Source organism: Chelon labrosus (assembly GCF_963514085.1).
Source record: "Chelon labrosus genome assembly, chromosome: 13".
Lineage (NCBI taxonomy): Eukaryota > Metazoa > Chordata > Actinopteri > Mugiliformes > Mugilidae > Chelon > Chelon labrosus.
Genome location: NC_140346.1, coordinates 12,307,997 through 12,331,094, shown reverse-complemented (window position 1 = coordinate 12,331,094; position 23,098 = coordinate 12,307,997). Strand labels below are relative to the sequence as shown.

Below are 23,098 nucleotides of genomic sequence, written 5' to 3'. Positions count from 1 at the left end.
CAGCCACTCATCTTATTTGTGAACAAGTCAGCCTAAAATCCATTATTTTTCACATTTAATTCTGTTATTTTGTCTGTTTCCTTGGACCCTACAGAGCCCCCTGCTGGTGGTCAACAGCACTGGAAGTCTGCCCAGAAACCTGGCTGCAACCCTGCAGGACATCGAGACCAAGAGACAGCTCGCCCTGCAGCAGAAAGGTAAATGACCTGGCTGGTCTGCACTTGAGTTTTAGTTTAAAGGAAACTTACTGATTCAGTAACAGAATCAGTTTTCCTAACTGAACTCTACAAAATTGTTTACTCATCAATAATAAATGATTTGTTGCAAAATAATGGAAGCATAAACTCAGTGAAGGACATACTGTGCCAGAGTTACACACACATTAACAAGCTTTACTGAACATTTTCATCTTATTTAGGGGATCCAGAAAAGACTCTTTGATATGTGTTTGTTCCTGCGACTGGATAATTAAGTCCTGAAAGTAGACAAAGAGAACCCAGTCAAACAAAAGAAACTGAGATATACCTTGAAATTTGTTTATTCAGGAAACTGAGCCAATGTTACATATCTGTGGCTTTTAAAGAAGAACTACAAAATTAATGATTTGGAATAGTCAAGTCAAAGTCCTGACCTTAATAGAAATGCTGTGGAAAGACCTGAAGCAAGCAGTTCATGTGAGGAAACCCACCAACATCTCACAACTGAAATGGTTCCCTATCAAATTTCTCCAAGTGGTTGTAGACGACTGATCAGCAGTTATGGCTTCAAAAGGGGGTGGGGGGTCACACCAGATACTGTAAACAAGGGTTCACTTACTTTTGCGCCTCACAGATGTGTACGAAAGATTCATTATCTTGAATAAATAACAATGCAGATGGAAAAAAATGTTATATGTCATATTGTTAAATTTCATAGGAGGACTCGTAACATTTAATAATGAGTAAACGATTTAGAAGGTAACCTGAGCGTTTAATGAGTCTTTATCAAATAGTTGACTTGAGTTGCTTTCCCTCTGCGATGCACTCTCTAATTCCTTGTTAGTGTTGGTTATTGTGCAGTCTGCTTTGTTTTTTTTCACTGAGCTGTATACGTGTGTGGTATCAGTGTTTTCAAGAGAGCACGGCCCTCCTTACGCCTCAGTGCTGTGACTAAACGGATCAGGGGAAAGCAGTCTGGTGTTTTAGCTCAGCTGGCTGCCACCCGCAGGTGCTGGGTTGGAAACCAGAGCTGGTCGCATTAGTTAGCGTCTGCAGTTCAGGTCTCCTCGTATCCGTCTGTGACTTGTCTCTTCCTGCTCTGCTGCACCACAGAGCTCCAGACCTCCAGACAGAACACCACAGAGGGAAGCTCAGCAGGTAGATGGATCAACGCGTCCAGGAGTTGATGATTCCTTCATTTTATTCAGCGGGATTTGTCTTTGTTTGTTCCTCTGCTGTCTTTCCATCTGTCACAGACAGTGTCTGAAATCACTACAAAAGCGTCAAGGACAACAATAATAATCATAATCATTATAATTATAATCATAATGTGAGATACCCTCAGTTGGCACACAGATACATAACAGCGAGTCAGACAGTCATCAACTTGAAGACCAAAGACATTTAAAAAAATAAATAAATAAAAAAATAAAAAACAGGCTGATCTGAAAGTTAATCCAGTCTGACAGCTTACTTCTGTTGATTTATCCATCAAAGGTAACATTTACCAGAACTTGACACTTGGCTGCTGTTAATTTCAGATCCTGTCTTCACCTAACCCCCCTCTCTTCAGGCTTCTCTTTCCCTCCTTCCTCTCTGGTGTGTCATTAACTCTTCTCCGCCAAAGATTTCTTTTCATCTTCTTCTTTGTCTGTAATGTCGAATCCTCTTTCTTCTTCCATCAATCTTCTATGAACATTCCTGCTGTTGGAGAATAAATCTTGCATGTTCGGAGTTCAGGGAGCTCCACCTTTGGAGCTGAGCTTGTTCCAGATGTATCTGCACATTATCGGCTGCACAGCAGCATGGATTGGAAATGTCAGAAGTTGGATAGATACCTAACTTTCGCTTCAACTTTGTAGGTTGTGATGGATTTTTGTCTTTTTCCTCCAGCTTGTGATAGTGAGGGGCACATACTTGTATGTGTGGTGCATGATTGTGTTCTCGTAGGTTGTTGGCTGGTGATGGTTTACCTTTAGAGATCTCCAGTGTCTGACCTCCTCCACAGCTAGCTTGTTGGTTTCTGTAGGGAAACAAACAGACGTGCTGACCTGTGCATCGCGTTGCTTGCAGGGTGACAGGGGATCCGCGTTCACCTCAGATCAAATCAGAACAAATCCACTGATCACATTTTACCCTCCTACCTCCAGGTCAGCAGGTGATCGATGAGCAGCGCCGTCGTCTGGCTGAGCTCAAGCAGAGAGCAGCGGCCGAGGCTCACTTCCAGTGGGATGCACTCCACGGGTCTCAGACTCACCTCATGACTTCGTCCTCCCCGTCGCCCTCCTACTCCCCCATCCTGGCCTACAGCCCCGCGTTGAGCCACAGCTCTATGGGCCCCCCTCCTTTGGTTCATCACTCCATCCTGCACCACCAGCCTCCGTCAGCTGGAGAGCAGCCCTACGACACTTTGAGCCTGGAGAGCTCAGACAGCATGGACACCAGTGTGTCCACCGGGAACAACTCGGCCTGCTCACCTGATAACATGTCCAGGTATGACGGAGGAGCAGACACACACAGACACGACTGGATCACACATCGACCATTTATCCAGTCAAGTCAGTGACACGATTTAATCTGAATTGAATATTACTGATTACATAAACACAGATCAGCCACAACATTAAAACCACTGACAGGAAAAGTAAATAACATTGATCATCTTGTGACAATACAATGTTCTACTGGGAAACTTTTGGACCTGGCATTCATGTCGATGTTACTTAGTCATGTAGCACCCACCTAGACCAGACCAGGGACCCCCACCCCATAGCAATGACACTCCTTGATGAATATTTGCTGCTTTTCTTTATCTACTATAATACAAAAACATTACATGAGATGTAACCTTACACCTCCTTTTTCAATTTTTGACATCTTCATCAATAAACAATTGACAATTAAACAATGAAAATAATTGTTTAGCAGCCCCAGACAGTTTTACAAATGCGCCATTAAAAATGTAAGAGCTCATTCAGTCCAAACATATCACTATTCATATGATGCTATCGGGTAAAATACTAAAATCAGATGCTAGCAGCCACACACACACTCAAATGCAATCGGAAGAGACACACAGCCTCTAATCTTCAGCCTCCCCATGAGTTAAAGTGTTTATCCACAGGTCAGCTCATTTGGAGACCGTCTGTGAGCGTGGCCTAGCTGTGTCCCGTCCTACAGCTCTCAGCACGCTCTCCGCAGCAGCCATTGTTCAAACACATTTCACATCTCCCAGGGAAAGTGTTTTGCGAGGTGACATTAGTGGGGTTTACCCTGTAATGAGGAGCGCAGAGCGGAGGCAGGAGCGAGGGAGGAAGTGATGAGGAAGTTTAAGAGTGAAGTTTTGGCTGAGGCTCGGAGACAAGTCGGTAACTTATAAATGAACTCATATTGCACAGTTTTATAGGCACTGCAAAGAATACTGATTAATGCCTCAATGCTTCAGCGGGACTTTGAATGCGACATTAATGTCCTCTGGTCTGCAGGAAAATAACACAATAACTTAATGTAAAATGTTGTTCAGTGTAGAGACATCTGGCTCATGTGATAACCCTTTGTTTTGTCTGACGTCAGTGTTGGAGGGGTGGACGCGCTGAAGATTGAGGAGATGGAGAAAATGCTGAAGGAGGCGCAGCTGGAGAAAGCCAGACTTATCGAGTCGCGGGTAAGACACGACTTCAAAGGAGCGATGCAGCGTGAGACGCTGATTATCCTGAATCCATACGTCCTGACTGATGAGAGCTCTGGCGGTGTGCCCGTCGATAACTTTGAATTGAACATGAATTTGAAAAATGAGGGGTTCGTGACAGCAACTCAAGGCTGTTCAAATGTTTTTTTATCTCTCTGTGCTCTGATAAAGCTCAGGCTGAAATACAAAGGCCATTACAGATGATCCAATCCATATTCTGCCCTGTTGTTACTGTCTCTGACTGTGAGTTCGTCACAGTGCAGAGGACTAAAGTGTTAAGAAATGAAGTAGATGTGTCCACGTTTAGGATTATTTTTGTTTTTCGCTCTTGAGATTGTAAAGAAAAAAAGGCCTAGTTGGGTGTTTCGGTATCTTTTCTGTACATCCCACCTCTTTATTGCCTTCTGCACTTGTCCTTTTTGTGTGTCTACATGAATATATTGCTGTCTACTGAGCCGATAATTACTTACTCCAAATAACCAAAAGCTCTCTGTTTAAATAAATCGAGCTCTGTGGTTTAGCTGTACGGTGGCCAGCTGAGTTTGCGGGCAGGTCCCAGCAGGGAAGAATGTGCATAAATGTATGAATGTGGAGCTGAGCTATGGCTGGATAAAAAAAAATAAAAAAAAAACAGAACATGTGTGCTCTGCAGTGCGCTTCCAGAGATCAAAAAAATATTTAATGAACGCGCTCTCCTTCAGGAACGAGAGAGCCTGGCTCGCCGTCAGATGCTGGAGGAGGAGAGGAGGAGGAGGGAGGAGGCAGAGAAAAGACTGCAGGATGAAACTTTCCACCGGCAGCAGCTAGTGGAGAAGGAGGTCAAGATGAGGTCCAAGAACTTCTCTCAGGTCAGTAGAATGAGACTTAATTGAGTCTGCATGGTGGAAAGGTGTAAAATGACTCCACCTGTCCCGCCAAAGCATGCCAGATGTGGACGTCTGATCGAGTGTGGCACCCTGGACTTCTCTGGACTGGTGCAGCCTAGTCTAGCTGATATTTAGATTTAATATTATTACATTTGACAGCCTTCACACTAAAATAACTTGTCAGGTGTTACAGCATTACCTTCTGAATTTAAAACCTGTGGAAGAGCAGTTGGACCACCACCGAACACCAGTTTACACCGATCAGCCACAACATTATGCAATAATCAAGTTAATACCATTATTTATCTCATTATAATGTCACCTGGCTGTGGGTAGGATATATTAGGCTATGAGTGAACATTTTGTCTTCAAAGTGTTTCAGCGACTTTGACAAATTGGCCAAATTGTGACAGCTAGACCACTGAGTCAGAGCACCTCCAAAACTGCAGCTCTTGTGGGGTCAGTATCTATCAAAAGTAGTCCAGGTGACAGGGTCATGGCGGCTCACTGATGCACGTGGAGAGAGAGAAGGCTGGCCCGACAGAAAAAAGCCGCCTAGTTCTGATGCTCATAGGCTCGTGTCCAGGAAGAATCAATCACATGGATGGCCGGGTGCCTTTGCGTCCCTTATCTGGGGAACATATTGCACAAGCATGCAAGGAAAACCCCCTTTCCGTTGCCATGTGGGTGTGTTTGGTCTGCAGCAATCATGAGGTGGTGGTACATGTAAAAGTAACATCTGCATAAATCCCAGGATTCCCAAAAGAACATAACATAGTGATGAGGTTACCAATGCTATTCACTTTATTATTATAATATAAGATAAGACATAATTTACCTAGTCACCTATAAAACTAAATTGAGATAACCAAAAATGATAGTGCTTTGCAATAAAATCAAGAATAAAAACCCTGTGAAACCCTTATTTCATATGTAAAATATTGCGTCAAGTAGTCGCAGCATCTAAAACACACGTCCTGTCTGTTGCCCTCTCCGTCCAGGCCCGTCCTATGACCCGCTACCTGCCCATCAGAAAGGAGGAGTTCGACCTGCGCTCCCACGTCGAGTCGTCGGGCCACAGCGTGGACACGTGCTACCACGTCATCCTCACAGAGAAGATGTGCAAGGGCTACCTAGTGAAGATGGGAGGAAAGATCAAGTCCTGGAAGAAGCGCTGGTTCGTCTTCGACCGCCTCAAAAGAACGTTCGCCTATTATGTTGGTAAGGATCCGGGTGTTTTTACTCGTTTTCAGTTTCTGCTGCCGGAGCCTCATTAGTGTTTTGTTTCTGCTGTGCACTCCTCGAGTTTGGATTCGTCGGGGCGGTGCTCTTTTCTTTTGTTTTTGTTTCCTTATTGCGGAGTCAGCAGTGGAGAGAGCTGACAGGACGACTAGAACCGGAGAAAGACTTCCCTGAGTGTTTCTCTCTGTTTGGCACAGTCGTACAATTTTTCTATATGTAGCCAAACCCATGTCTCAAACTCCCAAAAGTTTGAAGTTCTCACTCCTGCAAAGTGAAGCATTAAAAAACCATTAGAACAAAAATCCTGCATTTGTGCAGCTTGTCTACCGGTAACAGACTCGTACACATCGCTGTCAGCCTCTTGAAGTGGTCAGAATGATTCTCCCAGACAATTGGTGTTGGAGATCTTCTTCTGCTGTGACAGCGTTATTTGGCCTGTTTGACAGATGTGTCAGTCTGGTCAGTTTCAGCTCTAAATAGACGGAGACACTTTCAGGACTTTATTTTGCTGCTTATGGCAGAAAACAGCAGAAATAACTATGGGTTAAACTATACTTCTTTTAGGTTTCACTACTCCAGAAAGCACTAAAAACACACTGAGAGAAAGTGGCTGGCACAGCAACATTAAGGCCACAAACAACCCATAATGCAACTCCCTCCGTATTGGATGTTACGCTTACCATTTTAAAGGTTAACACAGACTGTAAATGTATTCTCAGAAAATATAATGCTCCCTTGGATTCATTATTTGGATTTGAATTATGTTTAATTGAATTTTACGCACTTTTGTTGAGTAATAATAATAATAATAATAATACATTTTATTTAAAAAGCGCTTTTGAAGATACTCAAAGACACTTTACATAAAAAGGACATCAAATTAGCAAAACAATGTGAAATATAACATCAAAAACACAATAAACTGAGCTAAACATTAAAAGCAATTTTAAAAAGGTGTGTTTTTGTCAGAGATTTGAAGGTAGGAAGGTCAGAGCGTGTTGCCTTTTTAGCTACACAAACTATAAATGCAGATAAATGTTTCTCACCGGCAGATAACAGCTGAATAGTTAATGTCAGGGCTGAATGATTTTCTGAATCGATTCGATTCAGATTCGCAGGGTCCTGATTCAGTTCAATTCATGTGGAGATATTTCACTTTTGAAACAGTTTTGCTTGGTTATGGAAGAGATTCTTGGTTCCAGAGATTCGTGGTATTTCCCCAATATTTTACCTCTAGTCTCACGTCTGTCATATGGCTTTACATTTGTGCACCTCCTCTCTTATATCCAATCATCGTTCTGTCCTGAAGGTGCTCTCAGGGTTGGAGCTTCTGTCCTGTTTTTGGATCTCCCTCACACGTGGACTAATCTCATTTCGCAGGGGTTTTGCATCACCGCAGGAAGATTTCTGACGCGAGGGAGCAGCGCGGGATGGCATATTTATAAAAAATTGAGGATTTTATGAATTAATATTCTGATCAGCCCTAGTTAACGTTTGGTACACCAAACTCTCTTTGACCTCTCTTTGATACACTGACATCTAACATGGACATTTAACCATATAATATAATCCACCAGTAACAGAACTGCAACCTACAGCCAATAAACAGTCTCGACAAAGTTGCATTTAATGTCTTGAGATGAAATAGAACAGACTTCATGTACCAGTGAAATTCCGATATAAATGTTACACATGCTGCGTGTTTATGCCTTAATGATTAGTTAGTTGTAGTGGAGATCGTTTTAAATACTGTACAACAGCGTGTCATATATTTTCCAAGCCCACCCAATAATCATGAGAATAAATCGCAATTCTGTCAGAAAAATGTATCGCAATAAGCTGCACACTGATATTTATTACATTGTGAGGTGCACTTGCTCATATTTCCAGCCTTTGTTAACAGTTGCTGTGATGCATTCAATTCCTGCGCGCTAGAAGATTTAGTTTGGAAGCCTTGGGGTTATTTTTGTGTTACATCAGGCAGCAGCAGTCAAAACACTGTAGAAATGATATGGAAATGTGGTAAACCAGCTGCAGCGAGCCGAACATCGAGCGGCGGCAGAAATGTTCTGCCGCGGCTGAGCGACGGTCGGGACATGCGTCCTGCAGACCTTGAGCAGAATTCCGTGCAGTGTGTAGCGCGCGCGCGTGTGTGTGTGTAGCTTGTGTAATTTGATCCCGCGCTGCGAGCCCTGGGACACTTGTTCGCTGTCAGGCCTTTGAAGTCCTCAGAAGGTTCCGCTTAAAGCTGCTTAAAGCGTACCTTGTTGAAAGTGAGCCACGGCGAGGTGTGCTGAGATTACTCCGGCGGTAGTTAAAATGCACAGAGCGCGGCGCTCTCAGAGGAGGCTGATTGAGATGCATCGCTTGCCCTTGCCTATTGACCTTGAACAACGAGTGAGGAGAGGTGACGAGCGTAAGTCACGGGCGCTTCAAACTCGCATGAATCAACCACAACCAGACTTCTGCTCATTTAGATGCAGTCAAATGAGATGCAAACACAGGGCTGTTTGGATGCTAAAGAGGTCATTAGCAGATAATAGCGGCGTATTAAAAGTAAAGTGTTATTCCTCGAAATGAAGCGCTGCGGTTCTACCTACTACTCTTAAGTTGGCTTGTGGAGTGTTTGTGCCTGGAGGTAGAGAGGGGTGTTGAGTTCCCCACCGGTTCCTTACTGCAGTTCTGCAGTGGCTGATGAAACAAACTGCAATGATGTACCAGAGTAGCGTAAGAATGCAGTCAAGTCTGAAAATACAATGAGAGCGCCAGTGGTTTTAAAAAAAAAGAGGGGAAAAGTGCTGCGCTTGTCTTTTTCCATCCATCATCACAAACCGTAAATTGGTCCGGATCAAAGTTGGACTGCTTTGGTTTTTAATGACCGTATCATGTGTTCTCCCTCTTCATATTGTAGGTGACGTGGAAGCGCGGCACCTCGGCTTTTCCAGCCAAAGGAGGCTGTCAGAGTGTTTCAGTCTTTGACCAAACCCACGTTGTTTTTCCTTCCCGCAGACAAACACGAGACCAAGCTGAAGGGTGTGATTTACTTCCAGGCTATAGAAGAGGTCTATTACGATCACCTGCGTAGCGCCACCAAGGTATGCTGTCAGTCAGCCATTTATTCACTCTCACCCCACATTCTCTATTATTTTTTTTTTTTCTCCCCGCACTTTCTACGTTTTGCTTCATTTCTCCCTCTTTATGCTTTTGCTTTGGCCCGGCTGCTGTCACAGAAGGGATTTTTCAACTTGAATATGACCAGTGTATGTATCCACGCTTTCTGTTCACCCCTCTTAACCCCACTGAAGCCAGCGTGCCCCCCCCACTGTTTGTGATAACTTAGAGGAGAAGAGTCGCATGCATAAAATGAGTGAAGCCTGAAAATCCTCAGGGCGTGCAGAGTGTGATTTCTGAATTTCTAATCCTGCTTGTTCCCAGTGATCCCAGTACAAACCAGTCGAGTGGCTAGAGAGCAAGCCTCATTTAGGTGCTTCCACAGAGAATATACTTTATCTACTTTTCTATGAAATAGACCAAACTAGTGTAAGATCAAATGAGGTTGTAAACTATTTTTGTTCATCGTCCCTCACACAGTTTATTTGAGATAGAGCCATAGGTGCAGTTTTTGGCCGGGTTTCCTTTCTTTACGATCGGAGCAGCTTGACTCGTGTCATTTTTATTTATTTTTTATTTTAAAAACTCTCCAACATAAAGCCGAGCTGCTGCCACCTCCTCCTCCTCCTCCTCCTCCTCTTGTGTTTGTGTGTTTGACGGCCTGTCGCAATGCACCACGCACTGACTAACCGTGTGGCTCTGATCAACTCTGGAACTTTGATTTTACTTGTCACTTCCAATGTCACATTACAGAGAAGAGAAGAACTTAAACGTCGGGAGCTTTCAGCACGCCGTTTCAGGGGAGGAAAAGTGGTGCAGGCGTCGCTTGCGTTCACATTAGTCTGGTTGGTTGCCGCAGAAAGAAAACAGTGTCGCATAAAAGTTTACTTTAAAGAGCGCGGTCTGTCCAGGATTCCATGAAATCTATGGATATCTGCACCTTTGACAGCGGATACATCTGAATAGAAATGCTCCTGATGGATGATGTTCTACTGAGTTCAATACTGGAAACATTACCTCTCAGTGCACAACCAGAATCCAGACTTGAGTCACAAAGAGGGTGATTTAACAAGTAGAAACTCTTCTTTTTCTGTTTCCCAAGTGGTGACTTATATTTTCTGTCCAGATATGATTTATATTCATTTTTTATTAGCACACAAAATAACGTTACTGACCTACTAAATATATCTAAACAGAAAATGTATTTATGTAATTGATTTCCAGTTTCTGGAGCCGCATGCTCGTCTTTAAAACGTATATGTATAATATTTCTTTAAGGCTGCAGTAATTGATTGTTTTGGTCAGTCTGTACCAACGCAACAAGCCTTCAACACAACACGGAGATGATTTAAAAACAGTTGCTCTACAGAGCGTGTTCTGTTTTAGGAGTGTTTCTCTGGGAACTACCTGGATGAGAGAGGGGTTAGACTGGCGAAGAAAACGCGGATCCAAAAAAAACCACAAAGTTGCATAAGATAGCCTGGTGCTAAAACGTTCTGTAAAACTGAGGCTGACTGCAGAGTTGGCCGATAACTTTCCAGCAACATCTTCCACCTCAGTCATTTGATTTATTATTAATAAGAATGAAAAGAAGAAAAAAAAAACTCAAAGGGCAGCTGTAAGGATTCTAGATAAACCTTCAGGAGAGGGGTTAGACTGGTTGGGGAAAAATGGATTTGGAGTTGAGAACTAAACATCAACCTTTAACTGGGACTCAAATGTAGTGATGATATACACTGATCGGCCACAACATTGTGACTAATATTGTGCAGGTCTCCCTTGTGCCTCCAAAACCGTTCTGGCTCATTAGAGAATGGACATGGGCCTTCTGAGGGTGTCCTGTGGTGTCTGGAAACATAATATTGTTAGTGGGAGGCCTTTGGGTCCCAGCAGAACATTGTATTGTCACAAGACGGTCAGTGTTATTTACTTCTCCTGTCAGTGGTGTTAATGTTGTGGCTGACAAAATTAAAAACCCTAGTAGATGAACTGAAAAACACTGATTGCTGTCGAGGCACCCTAACTCCAACGACACAGCAAAGCCATCCTCAGCAGGACAACGTGACAAAAACTGCTCAGGAACGGCTCAACACACCATAGGGTTCCCTCAGAAGGAACATGTCCTTTTCTCTTTGAGTCAGACATAAGGCACAATATTTGGCAGGTGGTTTTAATGTTGTGGCTGATCATAGTTTACCGTTTTCACATTAACACCGCTCATACTAAACACAAATGCACGCCCGTGTGAATTCCTCAGATGGTTTACTTTCTCTGTGAGGTATATGAATCGATTTCAACTTTCAGAGAGTCAGTCGTGTCTACAAACAGAATCTCTAATTTTCCTCCTTACGTCCTGCAGAGCCCCAACCCATCCCTGACCTTCTGCGTAAAGACCCACGACCGCCTCTACTACATGGTGGCCCCCTCAGGTGAGGCCATGAGGATCTGGATGGACGTGATCGTCACAGGAGCAGAGGGATATACGCAGTTCATGAACTGAGAGACGCGGTTAGGGCGCAGGCGATGAGCAGGTAGCATCGGCAGGGACTCTCCCATCACAGACTCTACTGGCCCCTCCTGTTTCCAGTCCACCGCGGACACGGCGCCTTGTTTGTTACTTTTACATTTTTAATCTCACACTTTTGATTTTACTGAGTAGATGTTTCCACCTCCACATTTTCTATGTGATTCTGTTTGGATTGAAAAAGGGAGCCCTTAGTGGACACACACACGAACACACTCACTCACTTCTGTATATAAACCAAAACGTATACCTGTCAAAGACTCTGCAAAGCCTTTCTAAATTGCCAAATGGAGATCTTGTAGTTACTGTTTGTTGAATCTTTTGTATTATTTGTTTCCTTTATTTCTTTTTTTACTCATAGAGACTATTGCCAAATGACACAACGCCAATGTTTTTGTTTGACTGCTCCATCACAACTCTGCTAAGTTGGACAGAGATCGTTTAGTAGAGTCTGTAATCATTATAGAAATATATCTGAAAGAATATTGTATAAATATATGAGATACTAGAATCCAGTCCGTCAGCAGGGACGGGAGAGGATCAGAGTCCAGCACATTTGTTTGTAACGGTGAAACACAGAGTACTGCATCCTCCAAGTCCACAACAGCCACATGTCCACGCTGCTGCTTTGCAGACTGAAGACCAAATCAAGCAGCACCTACGGCAAATTAAGGTATCGAGAGCTACGTCCTGGTCATGTCCCTTCACACAGGCTTACCAAAGTAGTCCCAGACATGCTGTTAGACTTTGACCCTCTACGCTCAGGAGTTCATGCTGCAGTTCTCGTAGTTTGATTAGGACACGGTTTAGAAAGTCAGTACCGGTATTAGTACTGAAGCTGCTCATCAACAGTGGTCTGTGTAGAAAATCAAAGCTTTATGACTGGAAACATTCACACACACTAAAAAGGAATTTAAAGCCAGAGGAAAGTTAGTGTAGCTTAGCTTAGCATAAAGACTGGAAGCAATGGAAAGCAAAAGTTGTGGTTTTGTGCTTAAGATGCATTTGTCTTTGTCCAGTAAGTGGATGTTTCCATAGCGCCTGGTCTTTATTTTTTGTATAAGTGGTATGCTAGTATTTTAACCTTTGGACAGATCCGGGCTAACCTTTTGGCCTTGCTTTGAGTCTTAATGCTAAGCTAACCTACTCCTGGCTGAAATTTCAACAAAAAAACCTAATTGGCATCGATCCTCTTGTTTAACTCTCACTTCTTTGACAGATTCAGAGACAGAGGAATGTTTCTGTCTGCTGGTTGAGCTAAGCTCAGCATGCGTTTAAATAATCATCACATTTTCACCAGTATGAACTGATGCATCACATCAGTTCACTCAACACTCAGAGGGTGACCACCAATAAAAAAAACAAAACTAAACTGTCTTATTGGTCTCACCAAAGCTGCCACGTTCTCATTGAACTTTTGAGTCTGTTGAATATCTCACTGTGTCTGTATGAAGCCGCCATGTTGCCAAGCTCATCCATTTGCCAAGTAGCCTTTAGCTAACTTGATGATGCGGACACTCAGCTGGGAAGCAGCCATCATCACTGCCAGCCTAAAGCAGCAGCAGCAGCCACCAGGGGGCGCTACAGAGACCCCCACTTTAACACAGACCCACACAGGATCAACACTATGGACTAATGCAATTCAGAACTGTGCCTTGACTATGTGTTGTTATCGATATTGCCGTTGTCTGTGAGTCCAGCGCAGCCTCACGAGGGAGGCTACAATCGTGTGAATGCATTTAAATGTGTGTTTCTTAGCTGTAACGCAGTGCGGGGACAGGTTTGCATGAGGGTTTCTACTGAACTACGGGGGCGCCTGCCTGTAGCAACGTTACAGGCAGAGATACCACAGGCCTTGAGCACAGTGGGGAGCAGCAAGGTCATGGGCGTAATATTAAGGCAATGCTTCTATGTTGTTAAAGGAGACTTTCACCCAGTTTCTGTATATGATTCAGTCCCTGAAAGAAGAGAAGATGTTTGTTTGCCTCTTACAGGAACGCTGGCAAAATTCCCCCTGATGTCATAATGGTGTCATCAAGGATATATTTGCTTCAATGAAGATGTGATGAAAACAGGGCAGTTCACAACAATGTGGGTATTAGAACCTGCTGTTGAGTAACTTGGAAAACGATTCCATCCAGCTTCAAAGCTGTCCACAACTCACGCTGTAAAAATGTAGTCAAAGCCAGAAGACGGTTAGATTAGCTTAGCTTAGCATAAAGACTGGAAGCATTGGAATATGGCTAGCCTGCCTCATTGTGTAAAAAAACACAAGGCTGTTGTGCGCTTAAACTGTACTTCTTGGTCCAGCCAGCGGCTTTTCACATGGCATATGGTCTTTATGCTAAGCTAGCTATCTCCAAGCTATTCTTTATGCCCTAGCTGAACCAGACTGGACATGTGGACACGACCTGCCTGGCCCTGTTCTACAACTGTTGCTTGTATACGTGGTTTCTGGCCTTGCTTCCATTCTTAACGCTGAGCTAACCTACGTCTGTAGTTTCGTATTTAGCGTGACATCAAACTTAAATGACATCATTCCTGTTATCCAACACTAAAGAAAACATTTGAAATTTCTTAATAGCTCTGCCGTGAATAAGTATAATTCAGCACTACTTTGACAGCTTTGAAAACAGAGGGAGGGTCAAAAATCTACACTTCTTGTTTTGAATCAGGCTGGTTCCCCAGTGCATGTGGTGAAAGGTTAACTCGTCACAACCCTTTACCTTCAAAAGACTGCTTATAGATTGACTTGTGGTTACAGCGTTATTAGACCTCATATCTATTTGCCTTAAACAAAAAAAAAATAATAATCTACTCCTGCTCTGTATCCCCACTGTGACCCAAGGCCTGCATGCATGAGGATGGTTACAGAAATCAAATATCTTCAGCTTTAACAGGCGGTCTTCATCGTAAAGTGTGGATCATCACTTTGTGAGTCTATTGATGGACAGGTTATAGTCAGCAGCTTTCGGATGTTGTACGTTTTATTTTTTTGTTTCATTGTTTCCAGGAGCAGGGGACGGACTGCCGCGTTTTATGGAGCATGTGGAACTGCTGTTTAGTTTCATGCGTCGGTACAGTGATGATAATTTATGGTTGTGGTGCCTGAGATAGTGACATGTTTACTTCTATAGAGCGAAGTAGAAGACTAGTGAAAAGACCTTAATATATTCTGTCCCCCTTGCCTTTACTTTCCCTGCACAGCTAACGAGTGCAAACCAAACTATTCAACACTGGCAAGGCTGTTAAATCATGTCTGTTGATAGTAGGTGGTGTATACATTACTGTTGGTGTCTATGTGGAAAAGAGAGAAAACTAAATATACTGTAAAGAGGATGCCTGAATGAATACAATGATTTTACTATTGCAATGAACCAGTATTGTATGAAAAGAAGTACAGTTTTTACTTATTTTTGTCATTTTAGAAATTTTATTGTCAGTCAGTTACATTTCAAATTGTATGGTAGTGATGTATAAATCTACCATTTTTTTTTTTTTTTTACTGGTACAGCAGAACACACATCTGCAAACACACACACACACACACACACCAAGTATAACTCACCTAGCACTCATGAGACTGTATGTTTTTTTTTTTTTTTAATAGAAAGTAGATCCTATGTCTCTCTCTCACACACACACACATATACACACACATTCAGTACTCGGACCATACTGTGTAATTGGTACCCTGTATGTCTCATGCGTCACTTTCATGTATGAATAATCTGGATTTTGTCTATTAAAAAACAACTATCACAGAGTTTCGGCTGCTCTCCGTGAACTCTGTGTGTTACAATGCGAAGGTTCCAGTGTTGAGGAGATATCGTGGACGGCGCTAGTTGCTCTACACGGATCACCAAGCTGACCGATGATTGGTTTGTTTAACACGCTCATAAAATCTGAGGGACACGAGAAATTGAACAGAAAGTAGAATAAAAACAATCAAACAAAAACAATTTGCTTCTAAAATTACACAAAAACGGATCATTCAGTTAAAGCGCGACTAAAAAGAAATAGTCTAAGACGAAATGAACACAGAGGTTTCTCTCTTTGACACTGCATCTTCCCGTGGAAGCGCTGCAGGAAGGGGATTTTACAGCTGGTTCAAGGTGTCACCTGCACAGAAAAACAAAACACATTCAGTTATTTACCTGTAAACCACCAGCACACATTGTTGACCCCAAGTAGTTTAAGGCAGGGTAACAGGTGTGTAAATCGTTCTTTAGGATCTAAATGAGACAAATTGGATGCGTCTGTGAAGCACAGATTGCTTAGCAATGCTGCTGCGCTCTAGAGCAGAAGTTATGGATTACAATAACAAGACATTAATTGAAGCTACCACTGTAATTGTGTAGTGATTAGGAAAATAATTTGACCATACATGTAGAGTATAACATATTCTGGATCAGGGGTGTCAAACATATGACCTGCTGGATGAATTTGCAAAGTGCAAAAATGACGGAACGATTTTTCAATAAAAATAGCTGCTATTCCTAATCTGTCCACTAGGCTGCACTGTTTTAGTGAGAGATGCGACTTGCATAGCGCAACACTAAGGCTGACCTGTAGATGGCGGCAATGTGCCAAAATTGCACTTATTTGGTTGTTCAAAAAACTGTTTGTAAAAGCATAGGTCATTAAATGTAAACATAATGTTGTTCTTCGCACTGAAACAAAGAGAAAAATCTGGAGTTGTAGTTATTTATAGGTTATTATGATATTATTTTACTGGTCGATTCTAAATTGGCCGTAGGTGTGCATGTGAGTGTGAATGGTTGTCTGTCTCTCAGTGTTAGCCCTGCGAAAGACTGGTGACCTATCCAGGGTGTACCCCGCCTCTCGCCCGATGACAGCTGGGATAGGCTCCAGCAGACCCCGTAACCCTTAACAGGAATAAGCGGGTACAGAAGAATGAATGAATGGCTCGTTTGAGATCTAATAGGGCTGCATGTGGCCCCTGAATTAACTTGAGTCTGACACCCCCGTTCTAGATCCTTTATCACGGTACAACTTTCATACCACTGCCATTTTTAACTCAACTAATACATTTTAAAATTAGCTATCTGTACCACTGGTTTAACTAGAATCTGCTGGTTAGTGACTCTGGTTAGTTACATACTCTCTGCACAGGTGGACGTGTATTCAGTGACCGCCTCGTCGCCTGAAAGATGAGCAAAAACCAGTCAGTGCCGAACAGATGATATAATGAAAAGAGAAACAAATGACAGCATCAGGATCAAAAGTCAGGTTCTCTTCTCGACAAGTGTTTATGAGAGGCTCTTACTTGTCTGGTAGTAATCGTAGACTTTAACGACGGCTGGTTTCAGGTTCCTGACGTCCTGGTCCTCCTCTAGCGTCACGCTGTACATCTGCGTCTCATCCTTCCTCAGCTGCAGGCACAAAACAAGCTGGTAAAATGAGGCGTGCTGCAGACGTAGCAATCCACGTGCTTTTAGAAGATGGAGTTCTTGTGAGGTTCTTTCATCTAAATGGCAATCGGCTAATTTCATGGAGCTCATCCTATTGGGATTGATTAGCTTCTTTTTTTTGCCTGAGCCCTGATCTGTAGAGTTCAGTTACATTTTCAAATCACACAGTATCCAATTTAATAATGTTTTAATGAAAGCAATAAGACCTATTTATCAGGTGCATTATTAACATTACTAATAAAATAATTTGGGCTGAACTTATTAGTGGATAACAATATATCATTTCACTAATCCATCACCACACACAGCCTCAGTGCTTCCTACCCCGTCTAAGTAGATGTTGACGAATCCTTCGTCTAAGTCCACGCGCTTCACGGAGCGGTCGCGCTGCAGCTATGACAGACGGACAGAATGCATTTGGTTTGTTGATGTTAAAACACAAGCAATGTATTTGTAGGTTGGTTATCGGCTCAGTGAAGGGGTCTCTGCTTGCAGCAGCTCCAGGACTGACCAGTTTGAGGGAGCTCTCGTCCAGAACGTATCCAGACAGCAGTTTGATGTTGATGATGACCATGTTCGTTTCCTCTCTCCTCCCCTGGTACCTGCAGCAGACGAACACCGCAGGACACGGAGTGCGGTGATTTACCTCAGCTTAAACTTCAATAAACTTCAAATGATATCAAATTCTAATCTGAAAATTCGAAGTTTTATTTATGGAGCACAGAGACATAGATGAAAGTAGAAGTAGTTTAATATCTCTTTGTCTCTTTCAACACATCTTAAAAACTAAACCTGAAGCTACTTCATCAGCTTTATAGGAAGGTGGTTCCAAAGTTCAAAGCCATCATTTACACCCAACACGTTTCGGATACAGTTGGACAGATAGAGCCTCTGAAGTAGAATACCATCAACAATATAACCCCCGTAGCTACATTTGCTAAACAGCATCTTGATCAAGTTCTGCGTCGTGGTCAGTTTTACACAAACAGTACCTGACTTGCACGAAGAGGATGAGTTGAGGCCTGCTGATGTTACATTTAGCCATGGTGCTAGTGGAGATGTTGAAGGCCGAGAACTCAGCAGGAGGGGGGATGTTGTAGTGCATGGAGATCTGCAGAGAGACAGGACACCGCATAGAGCCAATCCAGAGAGATGGGGAGACTAAACTATTCCACATGATACGATTATGCTCTTTACTATTCTAACTGAACATGTATCTGGTGTCAGATAGTAACACTGGGCTGCCACTGTATCAGCTAAGCTCTAGTTTACAGAACTAGTCCATCAGGAAGCACAACACACTGGTGTCATACTGCTTTCTATCACTGTTTCTAAGACTAATTTGATGTTTCTGACGACTCATTTTACCATTTGCTATATTAATATATATCTTTCATTGTATTCCCACGACGGCTGTTACCTGTGCCAGCACACAGCTCTGTCCCTGGGCTTTGATTGTGTACTCTCCAGGAACCTCACTCAGCTTCTCCTCCTGGTACAGCAGACGGTTTTCCTGATTCACCGTGAACTCTTTGTTCAGGCCTCCCAGAGACGTCACAGTTACTGTAGTGCTGCCCTCCGGGCTGTAGGTGGCGGTGCCATACTTAGCCAGTGCCTGTAGGGCCACCACCGTGTCCTGAGTGGCAGAGACGTTAAATGTGTCATTATTGGTCAGTTCAGACTTGAGGTTATAACAATAAACACATACTCTTACTACCTGTGTGGAAGAGAAGCCGCCATACGGGTTCTGCTGCTGTGTGAGCCAGCGAACAATGCCGGCAGAGTAATCCAAACCAAAGTCTGGCATGGGGGGACCAGTGAGCAGAGCCAGCAGCACGTAGGCAGTCATCTCCACCTCCAGAGAGTCCAGGCCTTTCCCGGAAGCCCCTGCTCTCTGCCAGTGACGGGTGCCTCCTGTCAGCCAAGAGGAGAAACTCATCAGGATGTTAACAATGAATACCTTTGTGCACTGAAGTTAAATTGGTGGATAGATGCTGGACAACAGCCTGTCAACGTCCTGTAATGTAATGTCATGTGTCCAGACATCTCAACTTCTTTCAATGCTTTCACCTCAACTGAACAACTTTTCATATTTTAAAAACCCACTGAACATTTTTCACTCTTCATTTGGAACGTATATCTGCTTTCCATCTTGTGTCCCAACCAAGCCAGTGAAAGACTGAGTGGCCCAAGAAGAGTGACACCGAATGGTACAGATTGGACAAAGACTTTGACAAAAGTCCTCAAGCAGAAAATGTAGAACGGAAAGTTGACTCACTGATAAATATCCCCTACACCTTATCCAAGAACTATTTGGCTACTTTTGTAGTTTAACACAAAAAAATCCCCATCCTGGCGAGAAGTTCAGGAGGTTGTTTCGCAATCAAGACAATCGTCTGGTCCATGTCTGAGTGGCATACCAAACGAAATGTGCAGGAAGTGACAACAAATCCTCCTTTTGGACCATCTCTTTGTTCTGCTTTGAGGGAAAAATCCATTTTTCTATGCCCGCCAAAAGGATCAGTGCATGCCCAAAAGTTTGGGGTTGAAGGATTCTTTGGATGCTTGGTGTCATGAGGTAACCAATCCAAGGAACCAAGGAAATTACCAATATGCATCTGGGAAAAAGGTTTACCATATGCATATACAGCATTCCCATCATTTGATGACCATTACAATAACCCAGTGCACAACCAGGGTCTGATCACCAGTTACTTGGAGACATCAAGTTGTAGTTTCAGCTTTCAGCTTTTTTGCAAGGTTGCATCACCACACCAACCCATGTTCAGGCCAGATGAGTCCTTGCAGAAGTGAAGTAATTTCAACAAAACATCTTTTCACAATGCAATCAGCCAGACATGATCTCCTAAAACCAATGACATCAGTAGAAACCCATGCATTGGAAGACAAGGCCTAGGAAGGTCTAATCTCCCATAGGGAAGTTCAACTTTAGAGAATACAATCATGATCCAGGATGAGGCGGTGGAAGATCCTTAATGTCGTGATCTGGTCTCCAGGAGGGAAAATGATCATGGTGGTGGAACTCCGTGGGAGGAGGGCAGAGGCAGAGTACCAACATCTGGTTTAAGATAGCTGCAGGAAAGTTGGGCGACGTGGTTCTCTACAGTCAATGTGGGATGCTGTGTCCCAAGCTCAATGTGTATAGAATTTAGTGACAAAAGTAGGAGTGAAGGTTGATTGAAGGTTTGAGGCAGTAGCAGAAAAAGACTACGTTAGGTGCTGGCATAAGAAAAATGAGACATTTTGTAATAGCAGCACTAGCAACATCAATTTGGGATGATATATGCTAAAAACCAGAATGATGCTTCTAATCTTTTCACAGCCGTACCCTCTGTGTTGGACTTCTGGTGCAGGAGGGTGATGAGTTTGCTCCTCATGTCCTCGTCTCCGGCCAGTGTGAAGGTGTAGGAGAGCAGGGCGGTGGTGTACAGGTTGTCCAGATCCCCGGCAACTGCTGTTTTCAGACAACTCAGGCACTTTTGTACCAGTGGGTCCTGTTATTAACAGGAAATCAAACAAACATCTGTTAGTGACATTTTACATTCCTTTCCTTCTGGACATATTTGGAAAAGGATGAACTTCATGAAAGCAATGTTTAAAACATTCAAAGAGCAACGACGACAGAAAGAGGAGGAGAGGGCGACGAGACTCACTGTGGTGTTGGTGTCCAGCTCCAAGAGGGCGCCGGTGATGTAGGCCGTCAGGGACACTTCGTCACTCACTCCTCCCTGGTGTGGTGAAAACACAGGAGAGAGACACATTGTCAGAAAAGGAGCAGTGCTATGTCACTCTTTCACCTACATGAAAGTACGTTTCTTGGTTTTCCCTAAATCCACACCCTTCAAAAGCAGTTTCCAAAGAAAATGTTGATTTGTTTTCAAATGTAGTGATGTGCAGAAATAATGGTGAACATGCTGTGCGTATGTGTAATTGGGCTGAGCCTCATTTCAGAAAAACAAAATAGCCAGTGCAAAGACGACCACTTCTAACTGAACAAAGAAGCAGACTAAAGAATCCGTTCTCAAACATACAGCTGTCGGGGCTTTCTGCTGTCGGCCTGCTTGAGAAGGGCCTAGCTCGTAATAATGTGCCTTTTGACGTTACATTTCCTCTGCTCTGTGTGTGTGTGTGTGTGTGTGTGTGTGTGTGTGTGTGTGTGTGGATATGAGTGTAGGCGATAACTCTGCGTCACAACAGAGCGGTTATTTGAACAAAGGTGGCGAGATGAGGCTCAAACCTTCATGCCGTTGTGGAGGAGACGTCCGACCGATCTGATGCAGCCATTCGGCATCTGGTGCTTCAACAGCCACTTCCTGGCCTCTTCAATGTGGTCGGGCTGCACAAAGATGAAAGGTCTCGCACCGCCAAAGGACTTCATCACAAAAGAGGTCAACCTAGAAGGTCACATGTGTATGTGCACATATAGAGAATACACACGGCAACACACGGTTAGAAAACAAAACAAACTATGTGAGCCTGTGCAAGTAACCCCAAAATGAACCCAAGTTCAAGAAAATGACATATCAGCTTTGTGACTCACACCAGCTCAGAGCACTTGGTCTGAGCTGCGTGTGCAACACCATCATATTCCTCTGAGCCACGCTTGAGCCAGGCACAACAGAGACAGCTGAAGCTGACACAGAGGAAACAATAGGCTTCAGGAAATGAAAAAGACCACAACCCATGACTTTATACAGTATTTTTTTGTGCATACATATAGAGACACGTCTTACCCCTCTCTCCCCGTTTATCTCAGTTCTCAACCCCCACCCTCCCCATCCCTCTATTTGCTTTTCTTCCGCTTCGTTCCAGGAACCACATGTAAAAAGAGCCAAAATATATCAAGACATAACCTCACCATGAGTTTCACTCTCTGGGTTCTTCTGCATCTATTCAAATCACTTCAATTAGTAAGAAATGTGTCATAGAAGTTGCATCAACTATTTTGGCATACTTAAAACAGAACACATTTAAAAATGAGCAAATGTGTTGGAATATTTATATATCCGTCAGAAACCAGCGGTTTAGAGTTGTAATTTTGTCTGCATTAAACCCAATAATATTGTACTAGTATCTAATATTCATCATTGCGTTATAGTTTTAGCTTATTTTGGGCTACGTCTTCATCGGCTAGCTGTAAAACATCTGATAAACTATTGTGCAGAAAACTGCTTCCTACTGTGTCTGAAAATGGGGCTGATGGAGTTGAGTTTGCAGCAGCGGGTTGTCCACCAACCAGAGGGAGGTTCAATCCCCGGTACATGGACCACATGTGCAAGACACTGCACCACGAGTTGCTCCCTGTCTTTGGCACCGGTGTGTGAATGTGTGAACGACTGGGTAGATATGTCACTGTGACCGTTAAGCTCTTTGAATACCAGTAGGTACAAAAATGCTATCGAAATACAAGACCATTTACCATAACCCAAAACAATGAGTTAAGCATTGTAAAAGTTTTTTAACAGTAAGCTGAACTGTAGAACTATGTGATAATATTTTGTGGTTTTGTCTCTATAAGCAACTCCTTTCACATGACCTTTTTGTCCTTTACGCCATTGTTTGTATAATAAATACTGTTTTTATTTAAAGCTGCAATAGTGAATATGTCTCTGTGCACTTTCCAAAGTTCTACATCACTGCGTTCAGTAAAACACTGACGTGTTACTTTAAGAGATTTGGACGATTTCCTCCAGTCTTCTGCTGGAACTGTAATATAACTGAACACTTGGGAGCCCTAGTTTCTCTCATCGACAAACACACGCCCACACACACACTCACCAACTGCCAAACTGCCCAGCAGCCTTTCACAACAGCAGAAGGTTTGATAAATCCCCTGAAGCAGTGCGCTTTAAGCCCATTAAACGAAAATATTAATATTTCCTGGCAGGTTCCTCATAAAGTAAATTATTAGGATGCCTGCTGATGCCAAGCACCGGAGAGGACACGCTGTGTGTGCACCTACCTCCCACTGTGTTTGTGTGTCATTTCTGTTCCCCCCACATGAAGTCTAAGAT

At 43.2% G+C, this 23,098-nt stretch overlaps 2 protein-coding genes across 10 annotated transcripts in view; one reads left to right on the top strand and one right to left on the bottom strand.

The window, feature by feature from the left end:
- Positions 1–11,624, top strand: part of phldb1b (pleckstrin homology-like domain, family B, member 1b) — a 93,766-nt gene extending 82,142 nt beyond the window's left edge. For 6 of the 7 annotated variants that reach the window (XM_084558701.1, XM_084558698.1, XM_084558700.1 and 3 more), the window contains 8 exons: positions 95–197; positions 1,311–1,355; positions 2,348–2,690; positions 3,771–3,861; positions 4,587–4,733; positions 5,753–5,972; positions 9,003–9,088; positions 11,464–11,624. In XM_084558701.1, the coding sequence (XP_084414827.1) occupies positions 95–197; positions 1,311–1,355; positions 2,348–2,690; positions 3,771–3,861; positions 4,587–4,733; positions 5,753–5,972; positions 9,003–9,088; positions 11,464–11,604 (1,176 nt within the window). In that variant the 3' untranslated portion in view covers positions 11,605–11,624. The remainder of the gene's footprint in view (positions 1–94; positions 198–1,310; positions 1,356–2,347; positions 2,691–3,770; positions 3,862–4,586; positions 4,734–5,752; positions 5,973–9,002; positions 9,089–11,463) is intronic. The other variant, XM_084558699.1, reaches the window with a different exon arrangement.
- Positions 11,625–15,610: 3,986 nt separating this feature from the next.
- Positions 15,611–23,098, bottom strand: part of LOC311498207 (alpha-2-macroglobulin-like protein 1) — a 29,750-nt gene continuing 22,262 nt past the window's right edge. For all 3 annotated transcript variants that reach the window (XM_084558696.1, XM_084558694.1, XM_084558695.1), the window contains 11 exons: positions 21,322–21,478; positions 20,738–20,812; positions 20,413–20,578; positions 18,781–18,977; positions 18,484–18,699; positions 18,056–18,174; positions 17,575–17,665; positions 17,388–17,456; positions 16,919–17,024; positions 16,754–16,795; positions 15,611–15,750 (listed from right to left, as the gene is read on the bottom strand). In XM_084558696.1, coding sequence (XP_084414822.1) covers positions 15,728–15,750; positions 16,754–16,795; positions 16,919–17,024; positions 17,388–17,456; positions 17,575–17,665; positions 18,056–18,174; positions 18,484–18,699; positions 18,781–18,977; positions 20,413–20,578; positions 20,738–20,812; positions 21,322–21,478 — 1,261 coding nt within the window. In that variant the 3' untranslated portion in view covers positions 15,611–15,727. The remainder of the gene's footprint in view (positions 15,751–16,753; positions 16,796–16,918; positions 17,025–17,387; positions 17,457–17,574; positions 17,666–18,055; positions 18,175–18,483; positions 18,700–18,780; positions 18,978–20,412; positions 20,579–20,737; positions 20,813–21,321; positions 21,479–23,098) is intronic.